Source organism: Desmodus rotundus, chromosome 4, assembly GCF_022682495.2.
Source record: "Desmodus rotundus isolate HL8 chromosome 4, HLdesRot8A.1, whole genome shotgun sequence".
Classification (NCBI taxonomy): Eukaryota; Metazoa; Chordata; class Mammalia; order Chiroptera; family Phyllostomidae; genus Desmodus; species Desmodus rotundus.
In genome coordinates, this window is record NC_071390.1 from 6,547,050 (window position 1) to 6,574,885 (window position 27,836).

The window sequence follows — 27,836 nt, forward strand, 5'->3', positions numbered from 1 at the left end:
GAACTGCCGTGAGTTTCCTATCCATTTACCTTTGTTTACTTGTTTCCTGGGTAAAGGATAAGTCACCAATTAAAAAGGAAGGTGACAAAACTGGGAAGGATGGCCGTAAAGTGAACCTCGACAGCCAGCTTCCAAAATAAGAGAACTACATTGACTAGCACGCCTCGTTTCCATTTAAAAATAACAACGATAAAAATAAACTCTCGGAGGTGTCAGGAAATCTACCTCCCCTAAATAAGCCCCTTTAATCATAACAAGGAGAAAAATATTGACATGACTTCCCATTTGCACAGATCTTCACAATTTGCCAAGTATTTCCATCACATGATTGCACTCTCCTTCCCCACCCCCAACCCCGCCCCAGAAGCTGGGCAGCGTTAAGTGTCTCCACCATTAATGGCTGAGGATGTCCTGACTCAGAGGTGGCTGGTGACTTGCTCAAGGTGCTTAAGGGTGGGGCAGGGATAACTGAGCATGCTCCTCACCATAACAGGGATTCTAACACAGGATCTTTGTCTCTAAACTTGAAGCTTTTTTTATACTGCCTCTCCCTGCCCCAGGGAAAATCAGTCTTGGAAACTTTGCTTTCTTTTAATTGGCAGCACCGAACACACTTGCTAAATGACAGGCTGAAACCATAGACCAGAGTGAACCAGAAGGGAAGGGAAGTGGGCGCAGCTGATGCTCGGCGTCTCTGAAATGCAGCCTCCATTACAGTAAGTGCTCGGTGGTCCCTGGAGTACATCTTGCCTTCTATGTGCAGAGGCACTTCCCTGCAAACTCGCACTCCCCAGCCTTCTTCTCCATGCCTTTCCTTTCTGCCCTATGATTTCAAAATCCTTGGGCTGTTTTGCCTTCACAGGGAGCTGGCTGTGGCAATGATTATTGAGGTTATAAGCAAAGGACCGTGACCACAACAGGGGAGAGGCAGACAAAACCCAGCCACCAAGACAGATTTCACAAGCCTAGGTCACAGGCCACAGGCAGGAGAGAACAGGGCACCAGCCTCTCCTTCTTAGAATTGCTCCCGCCAGGAGAACTTATCTGTGACTCCATCACCAGCATCCTAAACTTTCTCCTGACAGTCTGTGCAAAAGGTGCCAGACTGCTGAACCCAAACCACAGCTAACCAAGACTTTGCTTTTGGCTGTACAGCCGGGTCCAGCAGAATAAACACAAACACACACACACACACACATCCATACACACCAGCTCTGGACCTAGCCTCACTCACATGGGCAGCCTGGGTCCCAGCAAGCCCATAGACCCCGTGTCTCATCTTCCCAGCTAACTGGTCTCTCCCAGTTCCTTAAACCCTTCTGGTGTCTTCTAAGGGGGTGCCGTTGGCATCTGGGGTGAGGCAATTCGTGGTTGTGCAGGACTGTCCCTTGCTCAGCACCCCTGGTTCTCTATAGCTAGATGACAGTAGTGCTCTCTCAGGTCATTGGGACAACCAAAACACCCCCTACTGGGGCGTTCTCCTCACCATAACAGCTGCCCAAGGTGCACATGCTCAGTTATGTCACACACACTCATACACGCTCTCACAAACACATGCATACTCTGTCTCTCTCACACACACACACACACTCACACACACACACACACGCCTCCTTGAAAGAAGGAGCTGTGGCTTATTCACTTCAACCACCATCCCCCCCACCATGTCACTCTGTGGAGTGGTATTGCAACCCCGACTAGTCCTCCAGGGTCTGTCTCCATGGAAACGACAAATATAAATAACCACCATACACAGCAGGATGGAACCAAAGAGGCCACTTAGTCTCAAGACTTAGCTGAGAGAACAGCGGGCAGGCCAGATGTCTGGGGTCCCAGGTTTGAGCCCCACTTCCATGTGTGACCGTGGCCAGGACCCTGGACTTCTCTGAGTGTCCCTTATCACAGCTGTGCAATGAAACCTTGACCTTTAACTTTCCTTCAGCTACAACAACTCTAAGCACCCAAGTCTACAGGACCAAGAAAGGGCCCAGAGGCTAATTCTGATTGGGTTTCCCTCGGGGGGCAGGGGGGCGTACATTGGCCCTGTGGACTTCTACAGGCAGGAAAGTCTGTGTGTGCCGTTCCCATGGTGCCTGGCCTAACGGAGGAGGCTCCGGAGGTAACTCCTGATGAGTGACTAGTGACCAGGAAGGAGCCAAAGAGGCTCTGGAGGGCTGAGAGGTGCCTGCGGTGTCCTATTTCCTGCTCCAAGGCTGCCCACTCCTGGCCGGTGGGTGGAGCCTGTGAGAAGAAGCCAGGGGGACTCCACTCCCTTGCACTCACCTGCCCAGCACAACTGGCCCCATTCTCTGGAGCAGCTCCCAGCCTGACCTCAGAGGGGGAAAGTCAGCCGCTCTGGGAGGCCATGAACTCCACAATGCCCAACAAAATCCTTCCTCCGAGTTCCATCAACTGTCGGAATGGGCCCCTATGAAATACACAGAGCATCTGAATGGATGAAACCCACTGATGAAACCCAGCCTCAGGATGTGGGTCCAGTCCTTTCCACAGTCATTTCCAAATGCAAAGAAAACAGCCTTGAAAGATGACCTCAATAGGGGACCCCAGAAAAACTAGAACAGAGTTCTCCACCTCAAACAAAGCTCACCTTCCTCTGGCAGAGAACAGGTAGGAAGCTGCACCAGGACCCTTGATTTTCCATGTACTGTGACAGCAGGGACTTGGGACAGTGCTGTGTACACATACATGCACCCAGACGAAGAGGAGCACCGGCACTAACCCAGCCCCCTGGCTGCCCTTCCCTAAACTTCCCCATTTCCACCTTCCCAGGCCTCCTAGGCCTCCCAGGCCTGGAAGACACACTTCTCTATTTCAGTCCCAGTTAACTGGCTACCACATTTTTCTGTCCTAACATCTGACAGAGGCACAAGACAATACTAATATGATGAGGATGCCAGTTTAAGGAAAGACAGCCACAGAGGAGCACTACAATCGTCACAGGGGCGCCACGCAACAGCTGGCCGCAGAAGGGGCTCTGAGCTGCGCCATGAATCACAGTCCTTTCCAAGTCGCATTACCAGGACGGTCCACTGGCAGAGGAGGACTCCGGAGCCCAGGACGCCGAGGGGAAGCTCCAGCAGGTCACGTGCTGAGCCGGAGCCCTGAAGTGCGCCCGGCCCCGCTGACGTAACTATTCGAGAATTTAAAAGTCCCGATCTCAGAGGAAATCCAGCGCAGTTTTATGGCAAATCCACGCACCCGCTGCTGTGGCCCACTCGGGGTGTCTGGTGAGACCACAGGAACTCGGAATGAGCCCAGCGCGGATGGCGCGGAGCCAATCCATGGGGACATACCCAAATCACCGGTGGAGCCCCCAGGCCACTGCACAGACCCCAACTGTGGGCGGGGACCTCAACCCCGGGCAGGCATCCCAGCCACAGGCGTGCACCGTGACCGAGGGTGCGCATCCCGACTGACCGATAGATATCATCGCCTAAAAGAAGGAGCCTCCCGGGCAGACGCGCCTGGCCCCGCCAGCTCCCCAGCAGGCACACTCCTCTGCCAGCAAGGGGAACTACTGTGTGTTTAGCCACTTTCCTCCCCTTAACCAGTGCCTGTTGGGGAAAGATGGAATGAGCCTTGGCGTCCACCTCTAGCACACCTTCGGCGGCCAAGGTCCTGGGGTGCCAGTCCCATTCTTGGCCCTGGTGCCTGCCCTCCCGCCCGAGCATGGCCGCAGCACACTTACCGGCCTTGGGGCTATCGGGCATGGCCAGCGCGGAGCCGCCTTCCTTTGGGGACGCAGCTGCCAAAAAGCCCCGAGCGATTGAGTTTTCAGAGCCGGACAGCGGCGCACACAGTCTGCACGGCAGACCCCAAGAAGGGACGCAAACTTTCCCGGGGCAACGGCGCGGGGCGGGGACGGGGAAGCGAGGCGCCCCGACGGGCTCGGGCAAAGTTGCAGCACAAAGGCCAATGCCTGGGAGCGCGGCGGCGGTCGGGCCAGGCTCCTCCCCCAGCTCCCGGCGCTCCTAGCCCGGCAGCGCAGCCAGCTGCTCCAGCAGGGCGCCCGCGGCGCTCTCCTCCCGGCCCAGGAATGTGCGGGCCGGCCCGCGGCGCGCCCAGGCGCACCCAGGGGCCCAGGCGGCCTCAGGGCGAGCAGGGGACAGCCAGAGACTGCTTCTGCTCCTGAATGCGCTGCAGGCTTCTTCCAGGAGTCTTTGAGTCATGACAACTTGTTACAGTTCCTAGTTTTTCCACGGCGCTTTCCACTACACATGGCAACGTGGGGAAGGTACTGGCCTGCGAAATCACTGAGAAGGCCAAATACAGGCGGGCTGCCCCAAGTCTGAGGTCCAAGGCAGGGGGAGGACGGGGTGCTGGCTCCGTAAAGAAGCCGGGGATGAAATAATGCCTCGCTCGTTCCTGGAACCAAACTCTTCACCTGTAGAGACCTAATGCTGCTTAACCACAGATCCTTCGAGTGCACGGTGCTCTACCATTTCCAAAACCTGTCGTCTGCCTTCTCCAGGGCTGTTGCACCCTTTGAAGTAGGGAGAGGCTGAGTGCAAACCACTTCCCGCTGCCATATTTCTAGCCAGCAGGTACGTTTCTATTTCTGAGTCGTGGGTTTTGTTTTGTTTTTTACCTTACATGGCCCCAAATTGACTCCTTGGCTAACACAGGCCTCACACACAGAAGTGACACTTAACTGCCCTCACCACTGTAATGCATCACCTTTTCTCTGGAAATTTCTGCAGCCAGGCCCCCATTCAGAAGAGCCTGTGGCTGTCTGTGGAGGCCAGGCTCCCTACTTTAAGTTCAGTGTCAAGAAAGCATGGCTATATTTTATATACTTGGGGAGCAAAGGGCAAGAGACTTACAAATGACTCAACGCTTCCTTTCCTCCTCTTAAAGAAACAGACACCCAAGGCTGGATGGCCCCCCAAAAGAATTCTCTGTTGACTAAAGAAGTAGGATTTTATTGCCTTCTATTAAAGTATTATTTTTTAAAATCACCATGCTTCTAAGAGTCACATGTCTGGTGGCAGTTTAAATAGACCCCTTGTTCATATAGTCTTAATGCACCCATTTCACAAGTGTGGAAACTGAGACTCAAATAGGCTAATTTGTTTAAATGTATGCCAACAGTTGTTATAAAAAACATACCCCGTCCTCCAGCTTGCAAAAGCTCAAGCACTCCAACCAGGCAAAGGGCTAAGACACATTTGAGGTACCACCCTTATCCCACGAAAGAGCCCCTCTCCGGGGGCTGGACACCTCTCCTTCGTGACACTGGCCGGCACCACTGGCTTTGAAACCTGTTGGTGTGGTCAGCAGAATGAAGCCCCCCACCCCAGGACGTCCACATCTCAATCCTGCGGTCTGTGAATATATTAATTTACATGGCAAGGGGGAATTAAGATTATAGATGGAATTTAGCTCACTACCGTATTTCGCTGTGTATGATGCACACTTTTTTGCCCAAATTTTGGAGGGAAAAATAAGGGTGCACATTATACCTGGGTAGCACCTGAAATACCTTGTATCTGTTCTTGTGTTTTGTAATTATTTGTTACCTAAAATTTCTTGTACCATAATAGGTTCAAAAAGAAATGCTAACATTCCTTCATAATACAAAAACCAAGTATCTAAATATAAATAAATAGTTGAATTAAAAAATTTAAATGAAAGATTTTTTTCCCCTGAAAGTCTGGGTCAAAAGCGTGGGTGCGCATGATACACAGCAAAATACAGTGATCATCTGACCTTGAAATAGGGAGATTATCCTGGATTACCCAGGTGGACCCAAGGGAATCTCAAGAGTCCTCAGAAGTAAGAGGGAGGAAGAAGAGAGAGAAAGAGGAGCAACAACGGAAGTGGAGTCAGAGGGATTTGAAGATGCTGTGTTGCTGGCTCTGAGGATGGAGGAAGGAACCATGGGCCAGCACCACCTGTGGGCAGCCCTGGAAGCTGGAAAAGCAAGGGTTCAGATGTTTCCCTAGGGCTTCCAGAAAGGAACACAGCCCTGTGCCTGGATCCCAGCCCAGCAAGACCCGTGCCAGACCTTCTACCTACAGAACTGTAAGGAAAGGACTTTGCATTGTCTTGCCACTGATTGTGTGGTCGTGCATTACAACAGCCACAGGGAACGAAGACAGTAGGTATCCGGGTATTGCTGTGATTTAATCTCCTCTTTAAAAAATTTTGTGAAAATACCTCGGATTTCATGAAAGTCTCAGAGTCTAAGACCGTTCGCTGCTGCAGAAACGCTCTGGCTGAGAAAGGCTTAACCCCAGCACCTCGCCAAGGCATCTCCGAGCTGAAAGACCAAAGATGCTGGGCAGCCAGCATTCGGACAGAACCATGCCTGGTCCCAGGTAGGACATACTCATTAAGAGATGCAGTCAAGAGCTCCCAAACTTCACAATATGACAGAGATACATCCGCACTGGAAACTCTTAGGCCATCCGCATAGCCCTGGTCCTAGCCACAGCCAGAACTGCTGCCCAGACAGGAAGCCTGAAGCTCCAGCGAGTTTGTATGGCCCTCCTCCTCCTGCTCCAGGTCAGGGTAACAACAAAATGCTGGTACAGAGGGAGACAGACAGATGCACATCTGTGCCTTCCCTCTCAGGATGCCTAGAATCTGCAAGGAAAAGGGGGGGAAAAGCTTGAATCACAGGCAGGAAGGGTATACCTTAGTAATTCCATCCCTGGCTGAACCTCTACATCTTAAGGATTTCTTGGGTCTAAGTACAAGGCCAAGGCCTTTGTGGAAATGTAGTCTGTGTGAGTGTTTTTAGCAATGCCCTAGGGCAACAACTGTTAGACTGTCTTCTCCAGAGTCATTTGGTTTTTGAAGTCATCTTAAAGGCTGCCTGGGAGCCGCCAGGGCTCCTGCGACCGGAGTTGTTCCACTCTTATCTACCCTGCCTTCGGGTTCCAGGAAAGATCTTATTTGAAGAAAAGGTTCATCTGGAGAGAGAGGGGAAGAAGAAAATGCACAAACACTGCCTGATAGAAAAGAATTTGTGCTGCGGGAATCCTAGAATCCAACTAAGACCCAAAGAAGGGGCGTGACACAGCGGCAAAAGCTGCGTGGGGGCGGGAGGTGTCTGGAAGGAGAAATTTAAAAGGCTTAAGTAGAGAGAACGGTGTAATGAGCCCTAGGTCAGTTACTCATTTTCAGTATTATCACGCCGTGGCCAATTGTGTTTTATCTACATGCTTGCTTCTCTCTGCTACCCCGATTATTTTGAAGCAAGTCCCAGATATCCTCACTGCATCAGCTGATATGTCTGTTTGAATCTCCAAAAGGCAAGCACTGGGAAGGGAATTTTGAAGTCTAGCTCTTTATTCCTCTTGCTCCCCCAGCCTCAAAAGGATCAGCACAGCTGAAGGGTCATCTAAGTACTAATAAGAGATCATCGCAGATGCCAGAGTGCGCAGGACACACCCTCAGCCCAGCCCCGTCCCCCAAGCCGCACTGTGCTGTGTGCTTGCAGCTTTCTTTACTACTCTGTGGCGACAATGATATCTTGCTTTGGCCAAGACGTGACAAGCTGTGTGAAAATGGGAAGCCAGGCTATGAAAGGCCATGAGCCTGTGTCCAAGTTTGCCTGACACATAAATAACCAGGAACTTACCAAATATTCACTGAGCACCCTCATCACTGCTCCCAGTGCCCATGGAGGTAGGGACGTGTATGAGACTGGGCCCTGCCTGGGCAGACAGACTCAGGCTGGAGGTAGAAGCAGGAGTATGGAACCAAGGCCACCAGCAGATACCGGGGCAGTCGGAGTTCACGGCAAAAAGAACCGGAGGGTACGGCGTGTGTGTTAGTTATTTCAGGAGACTGAAAGGAACCCCCATCCTCTCCAACTTCATCCATGCTGTCTATTTGACCTCCTGTACCCCACTGGGCCATGGGCCCCTCCCTGGACTGCCAATGCCACCATCTGACACACGGAGAAATCTGGGCAACAAGGCCAGCCCCTGGGAACGTGCGAGGCCGGCTGGCGAACGGACAGGGCGTGTGTGAGGCTGAGGGACTGAGGCTGAAATCTCCCCAAAGAGCACACTGGCTCCTCACTGGGCGAGGGGGTCTGAATGGAGGGAGTCTCTGACCTGTCGACAGGCACTCAGGTGGCAGCTGAGGGACACTGGGACCCTGAATTATGGCACATTGTCCTCAGAGAATCATAGGGCACCAGTCAGGGCACCCACACGTGGTCAGACAACATGGCCTCTTCTAGGCTCAAGGGGTGTCATGCAGTCGCTCAAAAGCACGTACTGAGGACCTACTATGATCCTGGCACCGAGCAAAGACTCCTCGTGTTCCCTGTGTTCGCTCCTGTAGTCGCCTGAGGAAACGGCTACCGCGTGACAGAGGCAGAAAGGGACTGTTTCATGAGCCCTGGAAGAGGTGGGGGAGATTTTCCAGAGGAGGGAATACTTAAGCCGAGTTTTAGAGACTAAGAAGGTGTTACCATATTAAGGTTTCCTACACTGGGGTATTTTAATACATATGTATTTAGAGCACATTAGGAAAAAAGACAGGACTTGCACAGCAAACCCATAACTTCACAGACATTACCTAGGACAAAACTAAAGTAACACATTGAAATAAAAAGGAAGCAGCGTCAAGAAAAATCGTAAGCAGATAACAACACAAGTGATATGGTCAAAGGTGTGTGAGTCGTGTGTGAGTAACAGGCATCAGTAAAACACTGAGCTAATGAGAAAAAGAAGTGGGCCAGGAGGAGAGAAGCAGCATGTTCCAGGTGGCAGGAGTTAAATCTCTGCTTGAATATACTTAGTAACATGTTGTGATAAGGAAGTATATGGTTAAGTCATTCAACAGTTATTTTCTGGAGCACTTACAATGCTGTAGACGCTTCTAGGTGCTGGGAGACAGGAGTGAACAGAAGAGACACAATCCATGCCTCCGGGAGAACACCCTCTAGGTAAGTCCTAGAGGTGCCTCCGTTAACTACCAAACACGGAGCAAAGGTAGTGAGAACGGCGAGATGTTTAGATCTTTTGATGCGTGCGCGCTGTGTCTGGAACCGGAGTGTGGTCTCCTCCAGGGCAGAAAGCCAAGCCTTACCCAGTGCCCAGCCGGCAGCCGAGTGGCCTGAGTCTCTGCGGACTCTCAGCCCAGTGCTCACTGCCCGCCCTCCTTCCTCCTCCCCTGAGTCCAGCTTCCGCCCGCCAAACCTTCTGCCCCAGACCTCACGGCTCCTCGAGGCCCTTTTCTCTGGCGAGGCAGCACCTCAGGGCTTTACCCAACCACCAGAAACCCACACCAAAAGGGCATTTTCCCCGTAGAAGATGATCCCATAATCCGCCAGCTTTGAAGGACAGCAAGATACCACCCACGTGACAGCATGCACTCTGCCTTCCCCATTTAATAATCGGGTTAAAAAAAAAAACAAAAGGGGACTGAAAAACCTTTGTAAATGACCACCTAATCATGAACATCTGTGAGCACTTACTTACTGCCCAGCTGGCACCTGCTAAGTGGCTTACGTCTCCTCTCTCCCCTAAGCACCGTCTGGGCCTACGCGCCGGGCACTGCCCTTGTCCTCAGCTGCCAAAGCGGGGAACAGACTTGGAGTAGTGACGCCTTTTGCTCAGGGTCACACCACGCAGAGCCAGGTTCACACACAGGCTGCGTGTTTGCGAACCAGACCCCCGGCCAGTCCACAGTGACAAAGGGCTTGACTCCGGAATATTTTTATGGGCTGTGACCATGTCCACAGAGGAAGATGTCACGAAGGGCCCAGGACCAGCACCCGGCTCTCGCCTGTGAGTTCGGCCCTCACACCAATACTATAAGAAGCACTTCACTAGCGAAATCCGAGGCAGTTATTATTTTTTTTCTGGAAGGAATCACTGACTTGGGCTTCTGAGTTACATTCCACGAAGGGCTGTCCATGCTTCGAGGTACATTCCTGAACTACAACTCAGCAAAACTTAGTTGTGAGGGCAACTAAGAGAAATATGTAGGCGGGATCCAGGCCTTCAAAAAATTCGGCCATTACCTCCACCCTCGCAAAAATGAAATGTCAGCTTGAACCCAAAACACACGCAGGAAATGTGTGGGGGCAGCTTTCCCGTGACTGCTCAGCCCCAGCTAGAGTTTCTAGACATGACCTTGGGATTTTCCTTGAGTGCACGCAGTCCTGCCTCACACATAGGCCTGCGTCGCTGTGATGTGCGCTCTGCTGGGCCTGTATTTGAACTTGGCTTCAGTCCTACTTTTCAGCAAGTCTTTGACTATATGAAAGGACACTGGACACTTGGGGGGTGGGGTCCCCTGGGGACTTGGAGGGTGGAGAAGGCTTCACAGGCACTTGCCTGAGTGCTGAAGTCTGTACAGTCTCCTGAAGAAAAATGTGGTCTCTGTGGGGGGTGGGGGTGGACAAGGGCAGAGGGTTAGCCTGGGACCAGGGCACGTGAGTCTGGCCAGCAGCTCTCAGCCATGCTGAAGTTCCTGCCTCTGATGCCTTTAAACAAAGTCTGGACCTGCTTCTGCACTTACGCCTTTCTGCACACTTTCACCTCAAAGGAAAGGGGATTTAGAGGAGAAGACACAAATGCCCTTTATGAGATGCGGAGAATCAGTGACTTTTCAGGCTGGCCAGGAAGGAGCCGGAAGGCATAACGGCCCTCCTGTTTGGGTCCGTTATAGTCCCCAAATGCCCAATGCAAGGGGATCTTCGGAAAAGAACTCCCCTGCCCCCGTGTGGGTCATTTCTACAGAAAAATTCCTCTCCACTGAAGATAAAACATGAACCAAATAAGAGCTATAAACATCAGTTCAACAGGGAGCCTGCTGGTTTCTAACAGATAAACTTCCCATCTTCATGCAAAAAACAAAACAAAACAAAAACCAAACTAAAGCCTGCAGTGATCATTAAGAGTGTTTTATCTCCCAAGGATTCATGGTCCAACTGTTTGTAAAGAAACTTGAAACAGACTGTTGGGTCCTCGGAGAGTTTCCTCAATAAATTGCTTGCACAGCCTCCCTCTCTAGATGGTGAAACTCAAGTTTTGGCGGGGCTTTCTCCCGCGTTCACTCTCATCCGGGACTGCCCCCGCCCCCCCAGCATCAGTACCCCCCCCACCCCAACTCCTGGGGAATCTGAGAATCTGCTCGTCCAGCTGCTCCTCATAGTTTTCCCTGCAATCCTCTTGCAAATGCTATCGGCCACAAGTGACGCAAGCAGGGCCTGTGCACACAGGGGTGGCAAGTTAAGTCACTTGGCAAAGGGAGCCGGAGCAGGCCTGCAAAGGCAGCTTTCCCAGACCTAACCCAAGGACGAGATTACTTTTCACCACGACCAGCACCCCGGGAAACAATCCATAACATTGGTTCCCACCAGGCTTACCTGGGGTGCTCGCTGTGCACAGCCAAGGTGAGGCTGGTTCACTCCCCAGAGTGCCAGTGGCTCTGCTGGAAAGGACACTGGGCCCGAGGCCGGAGGAAATGCATTCACCAGGACTCAGACCGGTGGTCCCTGACTCGCTGAGTGGCCTTAAGGAAGTTGCACAGCCTCTCTGGGTCTCAGGTTTCTCATCCGTAAGATGAGGACGCTGGAGGTCCTGCTGGTCCTTCTGGTTCTAATGTCTCACCAGCCAGGGAGGAGGTGGGGCACCCCTCCTCAAAGGGTGAGCACCCCTGCTACCAGGCCTCAGGAGCCAGTGGGAGTTTCTGCCCCAGACATCCTCCGTAGGTGGCCCCAGAAAGGCAGTCCGGCTTCAGCCGAGACTTGAAGCTCAGGCCTGGCGTATTCCTCTCCCCCAAATTCTTCTCACTTTCTGCCAGCTCTCACCATGCACATTTAAATACCAGCTGCTCAGTCACCTGCCAGGAAGGGTCTCCTCCTCCGGCTATTGTGCTGTGGTGTCTGGCCAGTAGGCAGGGCCAGACAACTTGCAACAACACTGCCCCTCCCTGCAGGGTTGAGCTTCGGGATAGCCTAGCAGCTCAAAACGCCGTGCCAAGAGAGTCGGGGCAATTTGTCCCAGAAAATGCACTCAGAACTTGTGTTCCGCGGGTGCAGCCCAGCCGGGCTCACCCACACAGGCGCGCCCTCCCTCCCACAAATGTTAGGTTTCGCCCTCTTTGCGGCCACCCTTGGCAAAAGGTTAACCCCAAAGCCCTAGTTTCCCCACGGAAGAGGATGCGTTCCCCATGTGTGCTGGATGGCTTGACCTTGCATCGAATACAATATTGCAACACTGAGGCCACCCCCATGGGGAGGCTGGTGGCTAAGGGACGGGAGGTAGCTTTAGAGGGTAGTGACACATTCCAAAGGACCCAGGGCAGATGCAAATGAACTTCAGCAAACTTCAACAAGTTCATGTGTTAAAGCACAAGTGTTTACCAGTGACTCGTCTTAATAATAGTACAGTATCACTCAAATGATGGTAGCAGTGACAATAAAGATAGTAATAATAAAAGCAATTACCCTTGATATTTAAGTGCTTACTGCATGCCAGATGGGCATGCGGCTAAGCTTTTACACATATTGTTTTTATATAATCTCCATACTAACTCCATGTGGTGGCCTTATACAGACAAGGAAACAGGCTCGGAGTGGCTGAGGAATGTGCTCGAAGTTTCAGAGTCACGACAGAGCCAGAAATTAGACCAGGCCACCTGCCTCCACAAAGTCCTGTCTGACCTGGTTTTCTAGGACAGGAAGCTTCCAATTCACCCGAGAGCAAGTTGGGTTGAATTATTCAGCAAGCGTGTATGGAGTGCCCACTGGGCGCCACGCAGGGTATCGGGTGCTGGGTAACCAGGAGCCGTGTCTGCTAGCCTGACGTTCCCAAGGGAACAACATCGTGACATTCCCTTGGCCAGAGGCCGAGCCCCACTCTCTCTGCTGAGATGACCACCGACAGGTATCTGAGCAAACATTTCTAGACAGAGAATTTGGACTCCTGACTCCCAACTCCTGACCCTGGACACTGAGTCCAGGGAGGGAGAGGTAGGGCAGCCCCTGGAGGAGACACACAGTGAGGAGACAAGAGCTAGCAAGCCACCTGCTCCCTCGGGACTCTGTGAGCGCTGGATGGGGGGTCAAAAAACCACACGCGTTCCTCACTCACCTGCAGCATGTCGACCCACCTGCCTGCCCACCTTCCCGTTTACCCCACCCTCTCTCCACCAGAGAAGTCTGTGCTCAGCGTGCCCAGAGCGCCCACCTCAGCTCCCCCCTAAAGGAGACACCTTGGCTTCCTGCCCAAGCACCTAGCCTGGGTGCACATTTGCTGTGGTATCATGAGGATGGAGCTGCCTGGAGACCCCCCGGCAGTCAGGGACTCTGTCCATGGGCTACGAGCTGACAGCCCCCAGCTACTGAAAGCTGGCTTTGCACAGAGTACGCTGTATGTTGCCTCCTCTCAACTCCCTTAAACCCTGGGGAACGTTGGTGGCTTCATTTACCTGTGAAGAAGCTGAGGCTGGGAGGAGCTGCGTGGCCATCCAACATGGCCCCTAGAGTTGGGGTCGGGATTTGAACTCCTAACTTGCTCTCCCTCCAACCTGATTTCAGCCCCACTTCTGGTCCCTCCTCTTCTAGCTCTCTTACCTAGGGCAGCTTCAGGGCTCTGCTCCGCTCCATCTGCGGGGTCTCCAGGACTGAGAACTTAGCACTCACCCAAGTCACCTTGCACTTTAGTCCTCTCTGGGCCCACCCTGCTCTGCCCGCTCCCAGGGCGAAGACACATCCCTCCCCCAAGATGCTTCCTCCCAAACACTCCCTGGATGCCCAGCAAAAGGAGAGGAAACTTAAAGTATCAGTAATCAGACCTGTTCCAGTGCCTTCCCAGGAAACAGAGAAACGCTTCACAGCCTAGTCTGAATCAGAAGGCTGCTAAAATATTTAACACCAAAGCACTTCACAGGCAGGCCCTGAGAAGAAAGGGGAGACTAAGGTGCAGTTTACTGGGGCCTGCCGACACCGCACAGCCACCGTGCTCCCCCTTCCCACCCCTGGCCGTTTCCCAAGACAAGGACGTCACAGCGCAGAGATGGCAACTGGAAAGCCGGGGTCTTCCTCCCACCCTGGTAAGTGTGGCCACTGGGGACCTGTCTGCAGGGACGGTTCTAGATTCTCTGCAGCTGTTTGGAGTCAGTTGATTGGGTTACTTGGGGGGCCTGGGTGTGAGGTTGGCCCATGTAAACCTGCTTGACTCAGGTGCTGGGGAGACACGTCCTGCTGACCAGTGCTTCCAGGCACTCTGCGCTGAATACGCCCCAGTCTCCACTCCAGAGACACAGCCACCGGGCTTTCCCACTTGCAGGGCCACAGGGCACAAGGAGGACCCCTGTGCTCACTCTCTGAGCACCCAGGCACCCGAACCCTTGCCAGGCTGCACACACAGAACCTCACAGCCGACAGCAACTGTGAGCCTCCTGAATGCACGTGAAGAAACCGTCTTCAAGTTGGGCTGTCGCATGCAGAAGCCACTAGCCCCACGTGGCAATTTCAATTGTAATAAATCAAAGTCAAATGAAATTCACAATTCAGGTCCTCAGTGGCCCTGAATCTGACCCTGGATTTTCATGTGGCCTCATCTCAGGTGCTCAGTAGCCACATGTGGCTAGTGGTTGCTGTAGCGGACACAGAAACAGACTCGTTCTATTGTTGTAGAAAGTCCCGGTGGACAGCATTGTCTTAGCGAGTAACCGCCTGCTGATGAATTAATGACTGGGGACCTAAACATGGATTTGGTGTCTGAAAACCTTTCCAGCAGAGGGATCTAGAGCCAGCTCTAACTCTTATTAGCTGCCTGACCTTGAGCAAGCCACATCACCCGTCTGAGCCTCCCCTTCCCTCCTCTGCAAACGGCACCTATTAGAGGAGGTGAGGCTGAAATAGCGTGCTGGGTGTGGGGGTGCTGTGGCCTGGAAGTAGAAGAGGACTAATAACGAGTCCCTATTTTGTGTCAGGTTCTCAAACTCAAGTGCCCTTTAATCCTAGGTACCATGTGCCCCATTTTACAGGTGAGTAAGCAGGTTCAGAGGGTCACACCCCCAAGGTCACGGAGGTGGAACTTGAGGCCTGTCAACTTTGAGGCCTGTGACTGTCCCTTAACAGAACTCAGAATTGCATGGTCTTCTCTCAAAAGCCTAGAAGCAGGGTGGAGGTGGTGCTGGCGTTGCTGGGAAGACCAGCCCCCTCCCGTGACAGCATCCTCAGGGCAGCTTAGGCATCAAGGGGGAAATATGTCACCAGGGGCCATCAAGGGTCATCAGGGCCAGTTAGTTCCCTCGTCTCTTCCCGCTTCTGAGCCTCGTCAAGAATGCCCCACGTTTCCTTCCTCTCAAATAAAAAATATCCATTTCTCTAACATTGCTGCTGAAACAACCTGAATTCTGGTCTAACGCAGTGGTTCCCACCAGCGGCAGTAATGAGAGGTTCCAGGAAGAGAAGGCCGGTCAGTTTGGACACATTCATTTGGAAAATCACCACCTTGCCTTGCAGCTGACCCTTGGGTCCAGGTGCGACGTGTTGGGCCATGGGCAGAGTACTCGGAAGCCCAGAAGAGCCAGGAGCTATGGCTGTGCATTCCCGCGGAAGGTGCCTGGTGGCAGAGACTCAGCCCCCTGCCCCTGAAGGGACTGCCACCCTCGGTATTGGTGCCTTATCCACCAGCTTGCCAAAGTGACTTGGCACTTTGCCAAGGGACAGGTTCACCTTTAAGAAAATTGCTTTTAATTATGGAACACAAAAGCTCCAGAACATAAAGGCTATCCTTCGTAAAAGCTCCTCCGACCTTTTTACAGGTGATGGTTCATGATGACTGAAGCTGTTGATAATAATACACATCCAAGTCATTTGTAGAGTCTTGGGTTCCTATGTACCTTTTAATCCCCTAACAAGCTCCTTGTGAGCCAAGCAGCGTTAGCGAATCCCCAGATGACAGACAGAGATCGCACAGAGAGGGCCGATGGCTGGGAAGCGGCTCCTGTCCTGTCTCCCGGTGCCCTATTCCCACAGGGTCTGCGACCACTTCCTTCGGGCCCTGGGCATTCTCTCCTCTTGCTTGCCCGATGACTTTGAGTCAATACATGTAAAATGATAGTAGTTACCATTTTTCTTAGGCACTTACCATATACCGGGCTTTATACTAGATGCTTCGGAACTTTCCGGTTTTATTCTAACTTCAATTCCAATTATCTTTCCCATTTTATAAATATGAAAACTGAGGTTTGTAAAGTCAAGTGGCTTATCCAAGGTGGCACAGCCAGCAAGAAGCCTCTGGGATATGAATGGGCCTGTCTCAACTTCACTGCCTCCCACTGGGAGGGAAATCGCTCCAAGTGAAAGGCGTATCAGAGCTGTACCCCGTGATAGCCCTGTATTTCTCAGAAGGAAGGTTAAAAATAACAGAAGCGATGTAATATAAAATCAAACCTTGAGGGACCTTGAGGGGGCAGGCAGGGGGTCAGGGGTGGGATCTGTTGTCCTCGCTTTATCTGCTAAGAGAGCTACACTTGAATTTTTTTTCTTTTAATTTATGCAGCTGTAACCATCCTCAAAACCTTATTCTTAAACTCGAAAACATGGTGTCACAGCTGTAATTTTAGAAGGAGGCGGAGGAGAGAAGGAAGAAGCAGAGACCCAGTGGGAAGACAGTGTGGGAGGAAGGGTGAGGAGCAGGCCCGGGGTTGATTTCAGGTTCCGCCAGGGCTGCCTCGGCCAGATGCCAGCTGCTCCTCTCTGTTTCCCCTCCCCCCTCAGCTTTTCAACCCAACCACCCTGCATGAGTTAGCCTAGGTCTGCACAAAGACCCTAAGCATCTGGGAATCATTTAATTCTCTCAAAATGCACTAATAATTGAGAAGGATACTTTTCCAACTATTTCCCCACATGGGGAGAAAAAACCCTTTTAAATAAATATTCAGCAAAAAACCAGCCTGTCAATGCCCAAGATGGACCCAGAACGACGTGTCTGACCACTGGTGGTGTGAGGCACAGCGCCGCATTCTAAACTTCCCACCCTCAGGGAAGAGTCGTATGTACCCAAGTCCACGGCAATTCAAGCACCTTCTGCAGAACCCCCTAAACACCAAGCGAGCCTGTCCGTGGGTCCCAGACCCTTCCGCAGGGAGGGAGCACATGATGTACAGAAATCCACGGAGCCACCCGCAACCCTGCTTCTCAGAGTCGGGTGCCCACATTCCCCCCACGCGTGGGGTGGTGGCAGGAGGTAAATAAGGCCACCGGACACCTGTGGCACCACCACCAGCAGGGCCCATTTCACTTCCAAAGTTGGGAAATGAACAGTAAACATATCTGTGCTCCCTGCACCCACAAGCGTTTTGAGATCGAGTTATCAAACTGTCCCGTCACCAAGACGGAAGAGACACATGTTTAGATGTGGCATCTGATCTGTGGTGTCAGCTCTGTGTAAGTCAGCAGAGTGGCCAAACTCCCCGAGTCTACAGAAGCCGGCCACCCAATCTCTAACAATAGAGAAAATTTGGATTTGATTTGCTCTGCTCTTCTCATGGCAACTCAAAATATTATCTTTATGTTGAAGTATAGTGCACTACAACACACAGTAAAAGGTATATGTAAGGTTTTAGAATAAAACACAATCTCAAAACTTTTTAACTGGAAGCAGATTGCCACGGGCTACACAGTAGAGGATAAGAAAGAATTCACTCTCCTTAGCCATGAATATATTTCAGCAGACAGCCCTGGCCAGTGTGGCTCAGTTGGTTGAAGCATCATCCCCTACACCAACAGGTTACTGTAGGTCAGGGCACACACCTTGGTTGCAGGTTCGATCCCAGGTTAGGGTGCATGTGGGAAGCAACCAACTAATGTTTCTCTCTCGTGTTGATATCTGTCTGTCTGTCTGTCTCTCTCCCCAACCCTTCCCTTCTCTTTAAAATCGATAAACTTTTTTAAAAAGATATTTCAGCAAAGAATGCAGTACTGGAAAAGAATGATGACCAGGCTGGAACCTCAGCCCCAGGAGAACAGGCTCCACCTGAAGACGAACGGCAGCCAGTCAGTTCACTGCACGGGAAAGGCCCATCCCACAGAACCGTAGTAGGAACCTACCACCCACCAAGCCCCAGACCTGCGGGCATTGCACTTGAATCAGTTATCTCAGACCTCCCAGCAACTGGATGAGGCAGGCACAGACATGCCCATTCTATAGCTGGGTGAACTGAGGCCAAGCATGTAGCCAGTAAGGGGCAGAGCCAGGGTAGGAAATCCAGAGCCCCTGCACGAATTTCATCACCACCAGCCCCTGCACAAGTCTCATCACCCTGGCAGCATGCACTGAAGGGTGGCCACCCAACTTCTCCCAGACTGCTACTGGACTTCACCTTTACCTGCACCCAGCTGCTCCCAGGTCCCGCACACCCCGGCCTTGACCAGACTTTCTCTGAGACCTGCCCAGGTCCCTGGCACAGCTCCTTGTGGTGAACAGGTTCACCAGAGGTACTAAGGCCTCTTCTTCAGGGCAAAGAAGCATTCCCAGTGGTTGTGCTGAACTTGTAGGATTGTGGTTGCTGGGCAGAGAGATGCAAGATTGTGGGGACCCCATAGGAAGGCTTGTCAATAGCCTTCACAACACTGTCACAACACTTTGGGGGGCTAGGGTGTATAGGATGGCAGCCACTGGCCACTCACAGCTGCTGAGTGCTGGGAATGTGGCCAGTCCACACTGAGATGCCCTATAAGCGTGAGATGCACACAGGATTTCAGAGACTTACTATGAAAACAAGAATGGAGAATATCACCTGAATAACTTTTATATCAATTACATGTTGAAATGAAAACATTTGTCATATGCTAGTTAAATAAAATATATTATCAAAGTGAATTTGGTAATTACCAAATTATATATTATAATTATTATATATATATTATCAAAATCTGTTTCGTTTTCAACATGGCTACTGGAAAATTCAAGATCACACCTGTGGTTCATGTCATATTTCTGTCCGGCAGAGCCGGTCTGGACCCTTCTGGAGACCTTTGACTATCTACTAAGTATAAGCTGGAATCTGTTGCAGCCTATTTGCTCAGATGCTGATGCCTCTTCAATTCCCCTTAAGGGAGGGGAGCCAGAGGTCACCTCACCTGGCAGGCTGGAGGGGAGGGTCCAGTGAGAATTCTTCCCAGAAACCCTCAACCAATGAGAGAGTGGGAGAGCAACTTCCCAAGAGCCCAAAGCACAAGCAAGGCCAGCCCTCTTCATCCTCATTTCCTTCGGGGAGCAGGGCAAAGCAGGCTATGGAAGCAAATGATCTAACCAGAAATAGACCTCGAACCACACATGCGAGCCATGTACTCAAAAGCCACATGTGGAATTTCAAAATTTTGGGTAGCCACATTTAAAACAAGAAAAAAAAAAGTGAAATTAATTTTAATAATATAGTCTAACCCAATACATTCAAAATATTATTTTAACGTATAGTCAATATAGAAATTATTAATGACACACATGGTCTTTTTCATACCAAATCTTCAACGCCAGGTGTGTATTTATTTACACATGTAGCGCAACATTCCCATCTGATGAGTGCAGACACCCCGGCCGCCCAGCTCTGGAGAGTCTAAAAGTCTGTGACTCCAAGGACGCAGAGCACAGTGAGCAAGAACCACTGGTCCTAGCCTGGATGCCTGCTGCTCGGGAAACTGTAGGAAGTGATACAACTTCAGCCACGAAGATTTGTTTGTGAAAAGTTCTGATGGCGGGGGTGGGGGGGGGGGGAGGGTCTGAATACTTACACAAAACAAAACAGTGGGGAAAATACACTGAAACAATAAATAACCATAATCATTAGGTGGTATGGTTGCGGATCCTACCCTTTCCCTTTATACTTTTCTGTATCTTACAAATTTTTTAATATTAACTTAGAAATTATAGTTCTAAAACTTAAAGTGATTAAAGCAATGAACTGTAAAATATTCATAAACTACTATACATTTGGTCCTGAGTTCTCCCAAAGGTGATAAAACATCCAGGGACATTGAAAAAGGAGCTAATGCATTGCTTGTGGGGAGAGGGAGGGTACATATTTTTCCTGGTTGGATATTTTTCCTGGTTGGATATTTTGCCTACACTTTAACTGGGAATGTCAAACTACACACCAGCGAGGGCTGCAGGGAATTTTGCGCTCGGTCAGCAGCAGAAGCGGGTGTCGGATGCAGACCGGACCTGCATCTGTCCCGGCCGCAGCACCTGCATCCCTCGGCCCAGAGTTAGGACAAGAGCTGCCCTTGTGGGGCAGGAAGGCAGCTGGGGGTTGGTGGGTGTGCTCCGACCCGAAAAAACAGGTGTCTGCACCTGTTCAGCGTGTGCACAATGTGAGCCAAACCATTTATAAAATGCCTCCAGCTGTTTGGGAGAACACAATGGCCAGTCACAGGTACCAACGTAAAGGCCAACCCCACCCTGCTCGCGTGTGCACACACACTCACGCATGCATGCGCGCGCACACAGCGCCAGACAGCCCGAGGTCTAAGGATGCTGTAAAGCCTGTGCACGACATACCTGCTCACAATACCTCCATGTCCCCAAAAGGATGAAACTAACCAGCAGCAAATTTTGCACAACCAGAGGAGGCATTTCATTTGGGGGAAGGACGCAGGTGCCCTGCAAGTGGCAAGGACTGGGATTCTGTTACCTCTGCCATTTGTCACCCTCTAACCTCCAGATCTCTATGGAGTGATGGCTGTTGGTGATCAGAGATTCCTGCTCCAGAGAGTAAGTCAATGTTGAGCCCATTTGCCTCAACAGGTAATAAACTAGATTAGTGGTTGTCTAGGGCTCAGCGGGGTGGAGAGTTGAGGTGTGATGTCTAAAGGGTGCAGGGGTTTTTTTTGGGGGGGTGACAATGTTCTAAAATTGTAGTGATGGTCGCATAACTCTGATTAAACTAAAAGCCATTGAATTGTACACTTTAAATGAGCGAATTACACAGTATGTGAATTACATCTCAATAAATCTGGCTTTTCAAAAAGAAATAATAAGTTCAGATAAGAAAGCAACTCGCTCAGTCCCTTTTACAACCATGGAGCTTTCAGTGACCTCAGGGGCTTCTTCACCTGTGTGAAGAAAGGGGTGGCTCTCTGCTATTTTCCTGTGTAAGGACTCCTGCCTAGGAGTCCCTTACACAGGAAAGCAGTACCTGTGTACCCCGCAGTACCCCGCTTTGTAAAGTAACCAGTGTGTCTCTGCTGAAGGCAGGCCCCAGGGTGCTCCACAGGCTCATACCTTTTCACCGACCTTTCTGCTCCTCCCGCACTGCTGGCCTCCTTGGAAATGACCTCGCCCGTGACATCTGGAGCATCCTGCTCAGGAACCGAAGGGGATGGGCCAGGCCCCCCGCTCGTTCTGGGACAACGTTAAGAAAGCAACAGATGGTAAGAAGGACACTGCTCTTCACATCCTATTGAACATGACTACTATGCCAAAAGCAAGCCTAGGACAAAAAATAGTTTGGGGCAGTCCACGGGCTTGAGATGCTTTTGGATCATTTAGGTGTCTCTGTATAAATAAATGCAGATTCCAAAGCAGAGCTCTCTGGACTCCGGATAAACAGTGACCAGCTATAACCTAGGACCCTGCAGTGTGCTGCCAGCCAGCAAACGGCGCATGCTTCGGGAGCAGTTTAAGCAGGATGAGTTGAAGAACACAAGGAAAGGCATAAGACATGTTAAACAAACAGCTCCCACGCTTCCACCCCTTATGCTCACAATTTTCATAATCTCAGCACATCCAGAGATTGATTGTTAGCAGGTAAAATGTAAACAATTAGATATGGAAAACGTAGCTTCTTAATAACAACCCACCTATTTGACTGACTTATAGAAACCAGGACGAGAACCACTTGTGAAGCGGACCCCACATTCCCATGGGAATTTATTCTTTTAAGTACCTTTCAGCGTGGAATGCTTCTGGAGCCAGGCTTTGCAGTTTAGGGTCCCGAGTTTCTGCAGGTTCTGGAGGTGAGGAGACACATGCCTTCCAGTCCCCAGCGGGAGTCGGAAGCTCAGCCTGTTGGTGCCCAGCTGGGCTGTCCCCACGCAGGGCATCTGCAGCCTCCATCCCCGGAGCGCCCTGGGAGCAGCCTGGGTCCCCACAGCTCCCTGGCAGTACAGAGGCAGGAGGCACTCCAGAGAACATCCTCGTGGTACCTGTTTCCGGCAGGTCACCGGGCACACGTGCCCCAGTCTCAGCTGTGCTCAAAGTGACGTCACCCTCTGCTTCCCTAGCAGCCCCTGCCACCACGCCAGGCTCTGGGGGAGTGCTTGCCACTGCTGCTGGCTCAGGGGCACTCTGGTTGCCCAGGGCACTTTGTTTTTCTGAGGTCCCAGCAGCTCCTCCATGCCTCCTCTCTCCCCCAGGTGTGTCAGGGTTCCAGGGCTCACTGATGGCCTCCGCCCTGACGGGCACATCCCCATGGGGGCCAGACACTCCCAGGCCAGAGGTGGACACTGGCACGTCACCTGGAGCTCCGGTGTAAGCAAAGCCACAGGCACCATCTTCTCTGGGTTGGCTGTTGCTGGTGGGTGTGTCCCGGTGCCGCTTCCCAGGAAGAGTCCTGGCATCTGGAAACCAGTCTCCTTCCCTGTGGTTCTGGGGAGCCACTGGCAAGTCTGCGGCTTTCTCCACAGGAGTCTCTGGAGAAGCAGCTTGTGAAGAAGGACCTGAAGCTGATTGCTGCTGACCGCTTCCCTGCCCTGAGCGGGCCTGGCCTCCCAGCCCCGGCCCCACTTCTCCTGCCCTTTCCAGCTCCTCTCTTTCCTTCGGCATCAGTGGGACACCAGTCATTTCCTTCCCCACGCTGGCACCGGGCAGGTTCTGCCCTGCCAGCCCTAGCAGCTTTGTAGGAGCTGGATCCTGGGGAACCCCGTGGGAAATCTCAGCCTCAACAGCCAGCTCTTGCTTCTGCTTCTTTGAGTCCACCCAGAGTCCAGCAGGAAGGGCAGGGAGAGGGGCTACAGCCTGCACTTGAGTCCCATCTGGAAGCTTCTCTGGGCTTAATGGTACATTGAGGTCCTTGCCCCCCACACTCCAGCCAGCTCCTGCCTTTTCTCCTGCTGTGCGCTGGGGCCGATCAGCAGTCAGGGCTCCCAGCACGGATTTCTCAAAGATCTTGGTGATATGCTCCCTGAAGTCAGGGAACCCAGCAGTCATGCCGGTCTGCTTGGAGCTTGTGTCCACACCACCGGATGCGCCCTTCCTCTGGTCCTGGGAAGGTTCTACCATCTTCTCTGCGCCCCCCTCACCGGCAGGGTGTGCAGGGATTTCCCGGGGCTGAGTGCCTGCAGCAGGAGCTCTGGCCACTCTCTCCTCCTCTGTCTGCTTACCACTGGCCGGAAGCAGCATCCTGTCCAGGTAGGGCACAGAGTCCACAGGTCCTTCCAAGTCCCCAGCTTTGGGGCTTCCACTGCTGGCTTGTACCACAGAGATGTCCCCACCTGCAGCTCCTGGTTGGGAGAGGGAGAGGGACGGGAGGGGGCCAGCAGCCGGCTTCCTGGAGGCGGCATTTTCCAAGGCACACAGGGGCTCCAGTGTGGGACAAGGGCTTTCACCAAGACCCCTAGGCCCACCTTCTGCCCCCTTCCTGGCAGCACTGTCAATCTGCAGGTAAGGAGTGTCAGGAGCGGCCTCTTCTGGTGGCCCCGATGGTAGGAGCTTCTTTGGGTTGGGGACAGCCTGGGCTGCGGGACTATCCACCATGGTCCTGGGAACCCCACCCAGCTCTCCTGCTGGCGGCAAGGCGTCCTGGCAGCTGGCCGAGGGCTGCCCAGGGCAGCCAGCTTCACCTTGGGCAGGAGCTTGCTCTCCAGGGGCAGGGCACTGCTCCATCTGCAGGAAGCCGCCACTTGGAGTACCTTCTCCTGGCTCCTCTGGAGCCCGCGGCCTCCTCAGGTCTCCTCTGTCAACATCCCCACCAATCTCAGCAGCAGCCCCTGCCTTACTTCGCTGCTCCTTGGCTGATGGGAAACTTCCAGGAAGCTTCTGGGCCTCTGCATCTGAGGTGGCAGGACACTCCATTTCCTTCTGCGGGGCCAGCCCTGGTTGCCGCCTGCCTTCCTGGGTTTCATCACATGCCTGGCTCTCTGGGGCATCCTGAGTGGGTGTGACGCTGGGGCTTGCAGGCGCTAGGTCTTGTGGGCACTGAGCTGCATCCAGGAGAGCTACTGAGTCAGGCCAGCAGGGCAGGGCCCCCGCTGTGTTCCTACTTGCCTCCTTCGTCTTGCCCAAGCCCTGGAGTGTGGGCCAGGCGTCAGCTGCTTCAGAAGCACCTACATCCCCAAGACATGCTTCTTCATGCTGGCTGCTGGCTTTCAGCACACTGACCGGCTCCTGCTGGGACTTGTTTGGCCCCTGCCCAGAGCAACCTTCGTTCCTGCTCAAGCTCCCTGCGAGGGAAGAGTCTTGTGAGGTGTCTGCCACAGGAAGCAAGACACTGCAGGGCTCACTGTCACTGCATGCCACCTCTTGCCTATCCTCCCCAAGTGCAGGCAACTCGGGTGTCACTGGGGCCGGCAGCTCCGACTGCTCTGGCACAGGGCTCTCCGGAACTGCATCCCTGGGAGCTGAACGTGGAGCGTCAGACAGACTGAATTTGGAGAGCTCACTTTGAAGTTCTGATCTGGAAGCCTGTTCCTCTCCTCCGTGAGTGGACAAGGTCACATCCTCCTGAGGTTCCACAGGGACGGGGATTTGGGGAGAATCCACACCTGGGTCCTTAAAAGCTGGATCACCTGGAGAAGTCTGTTCCTCATTTTCACACTGTTGCGCCTTCTCCCCGAGCATATTGAAGACAGCTCCTTCTGGGCCCAGCTGGGATGGCTGGTGATGGTTCTCAGAAGAGCCTGAGGGTCCCTCAGGTGTGGCTACTTGTATTTGGTGTCCTGGGCAGGACAGGTTTCCCTGCTGATCTTGCTCTGGAATGAGCATCGGGAGCCCACAGTCCACTGCCAAGCTCTCCCCCTGAGCGGGATGTGGCCCATCAGCTTGGACTTCCTGTCCAGCTGCATCATGGCCCAGCCCATGGGAGTGAGGGGACGTCAGCAGGCCCTCCCCATCACAGCTGCCAGACTTGTGCGCAGATGGGTGGCCCCTGGTCTTTATTTCTGATGAGCTCTCCACCTCCCTGGCTTCAGAGACGACCTCAGCAGCAGAAGTCGACAGGAAGTCTGATTTCTCAGATTCTAAAGCAGGAAGAGAGTCCATTCTTCCCAGTCTCCCCACGTCCTGAAGGATGTCAGGACATTTGGGCTGCAGTCCTGGCCCCTCCTGGACAGCTCCTTCGGGAGAGACGTGTTCACCAGCTCCACCCGGTGCAGGAGGTGTGGTGGGGACCTGCGTGTGGAGCTTGGGCAGTGCGCCAGGTGCATGGACCCCACAGACTTCTCTCAGAGCCCCACAGGCCACTGGGCTGTGAGTCGCAGCCTCTGATGGAGACCCGAGCCTGTCCATGTGCCCGGGACCCTCCTTCCTTTGGGGCTGTGCTAAGGCTGTGCTCGGAAGGACTTCACTCTCCACATCACTGGTTAGCTTTGACACCCCCTCTTTCTCCATCTCTGGGTCAGGCTTGTAGCCGAGGGCCTGGGGGTGCTCTCTCCACAGGTTCCCAGGATCTGCACTGCCAGGTGGCTCTGGGGCTTCTTCCTGTCCTGTAGGAGCGGCCCCATATTTTCTGCTTTCCCCCTTACCCACACATGGGCTGTCAGGGGCCTTGGCTTCATCCTTTGGCCCCAGTGACCTTCTGGCACTTTCATCTGGTATGCTGGGGGGAGGGGGCAGCACCCCTTGTTGGACTTCATGGCTTTGCTCCTTGCTACAGATCTCCCTGCTCTCCTCCTGGGGCAAATGGGCCGGACTGTTTGCGGGGCTCCCTTCTGGACCCTCTCCCCCACCTCTGAGATCTGACGTGGTTGTCTCCTGGCCCGCCAGCCCTGCCTCTGCCGGCTCTTTGGCTGGATCTGTAAGAACAGGCTCCTCAGGCCCAGAAACCATCTCCCTGGTCAGCCAGCTGGGTTCTTCTGCCACAGCCGAGGCCTGAGCACCTGGCTGTGAAGTGAGGCCTGAAGCTGGACTCGGTGCCTCGGCACTCACAAGCAAACCCGCTTCAGGCTGGTCCCCTGCTGCCACACAGGCGGCTTTACTGGGCTCGGTTCCTGGCATCCCTGTCTTAGAGTGACGCTGAGCATCATTGGCATCTGGAGTCTCTATCCAAGAGCCCCCGGCCCCCAGCGCCAGAACAGGACGTGGCAGATCGCAGGGCGGCTCTGTGTGTGGCAGTTGTGTCCCCGTTTGCTGCTGGCTGCTTTCCCCGGGAGCAGCAGTGGCCTCAGCTTCTGGGGCAGCCCCTGCATTGCTCCCCATGGGACCGCAGGCCCTGAGGGGAACTGAATCAGCAACTGAATCCTGCAGTGGCATCTCTGCTTGGCAACTTCCTCTGTCTGAGGCTCTGGGGGCTGGCACTTCTGGGGCCGGGGTCTCGGGCATTGGGTGGCCTTCCTCCAGGCCAGCTGAGCTCTCCTTGCCTGACTGGGCTGCAGAAGGACTTGTGGGGGCCACTTGTACTCCACACGCTGGTGGAGGGAGGCCACCTGCAGCGTCTTTCCTTTGGATGTCAAAACTACCAGACTGGCCTGCCTCTCCAGCCAGCTGTCCCTCCACCGGCTCTCTAGGAGGAGCCGGTGAAATTCCTGGTGACTGATCAATGGAAGCTGATTTCTGCACCTCTTCCTTTAGGTTGTTCTCTCTTCCACCACTGGGGACAACGGCAGCTGCACTGGGCTGAGTAGGGAGGTCCCTGCGAGGGGCAGCCGCTGCCAGGGTGTACCCCTGGACATTTGGGGAAGATTTCCTCCTGGGGTGTTGAGCAAGGGGCCGGATGAGGGGCCATTCTTCAGGTGCAGCTGGGGGGCTTGCTGAGCAAGCTTCGGGGGGACTCTCAGCAAAGGGCATGTGTCCCTCTTCCTTTAGGTTGTTCTCTCTTCCAGCACTGGGGACAATGACAGCTGCACTGGGCTGAGTAAGGCTGTCCCTGTGAGGGGCAGCCGCTGCCAGGGTGTACCCCTGGACATTTGGGGAAGATTTCCTCCTGGGGTGTCGAGCAAGGGGCCGGATGAGGGGCCATTCTTCAGGTGCAGCTGGGGGGCTTGCTGAGCAAGTTTCGGGGGGACTCTCAGCAAAGGGCATGTGTCCCTCTTCCTTTAGGTTGTTCTCTCTTCCAGCACTGGGGACAATGGCAGCCGCACTGGGCTGAGTAGGGCTGTCCCTGTGAGGGGCAGCCGCTGCCAGGGTGTACCCCTGGACATTTGGGGAAGATTTCCTCCTGGGGTGCTGAGCGAGGGGCTGGATGAGGGGCCAGCCTTCAGGTGCAGCTGGAGGGCTTTCGGAGCATGCTGCTGGGGGGCCCTCGGCAAAGGGCATGGAGCCCAAGGGGCTGTCTTGCTCCCAGAGAGCTGGTGGACTGGGCAGTTGAGAGCCTTCCGGGCCGCTGGCTTTCTGTGGGTGCTTCCTTGGTTCAGTCACCTCTGGGGACACGATGCCTGGGTCCAAGCTGGCAGCACCCTCAGGAGTGGAGCAGGAGTCTCCGTGCCCGACGCTGTCAACAATGAGAACATTTACTGTGTCATCGGCTCTCAGGGATGCCAAGGACAGAGCCAATAGCACAGGCAGAATCACCCTCATGCTCCCCCACCCAAGGCCACAAGCTGCACCTTCCCCCTGAAGCTCCTTCCTCCTCATGAGAGACGCTCCCAATCCCGTCCCTCCTGGAACCATTACACGTGGCGTCACTTGCTCCAAAAATCAACACCGGGAATCGCAAACATTTAGTCTTGGCCT

The 27,836-nt window shown here is 53.3% G+C and overlaps 1 protein-coding gene across 16 annotated transcripts in view; it reads right to left on the reverse strand.

The window, feature by feature from the left end:
• The window catches only part of TACC2 (transforming acidic coiled-coil containing protein 2), a 175,165-nt gene that overhangs the window by 99,353 nt on the left and 47,976 nt on the right, over window positions 1-27,836 (reverse strand). For 11 of the 16 annotated variants that reach the window (XM_045191303.3, XM_053923123.2, XM_045191304.3 and 8 more), the window contains exons 4-5: window positions 21,898-27,594; window positions 21,234-21,353 (exon numbers count right to left, since the gene is read on the reverse strand). The exons of 1 other annotated variant lie outside the window; for it this stretch is intronic. In XM_045191303.3, coding sequence (XP_045047238.2) covers window positions 21,234-21,353; window positions 21,898-27,594 — 5,817 coding nt within the window. The remainder of the gene's footprint in view (window positions 1-21,233; window positions 21,354-21,897; window positions 27,595-27,836) is intronic. 4 more of the 16 variants (XM_045191312.3, XM_045191307.3, XM_045191305.3 and 1 more) reach the window with 2 other exon arrangements.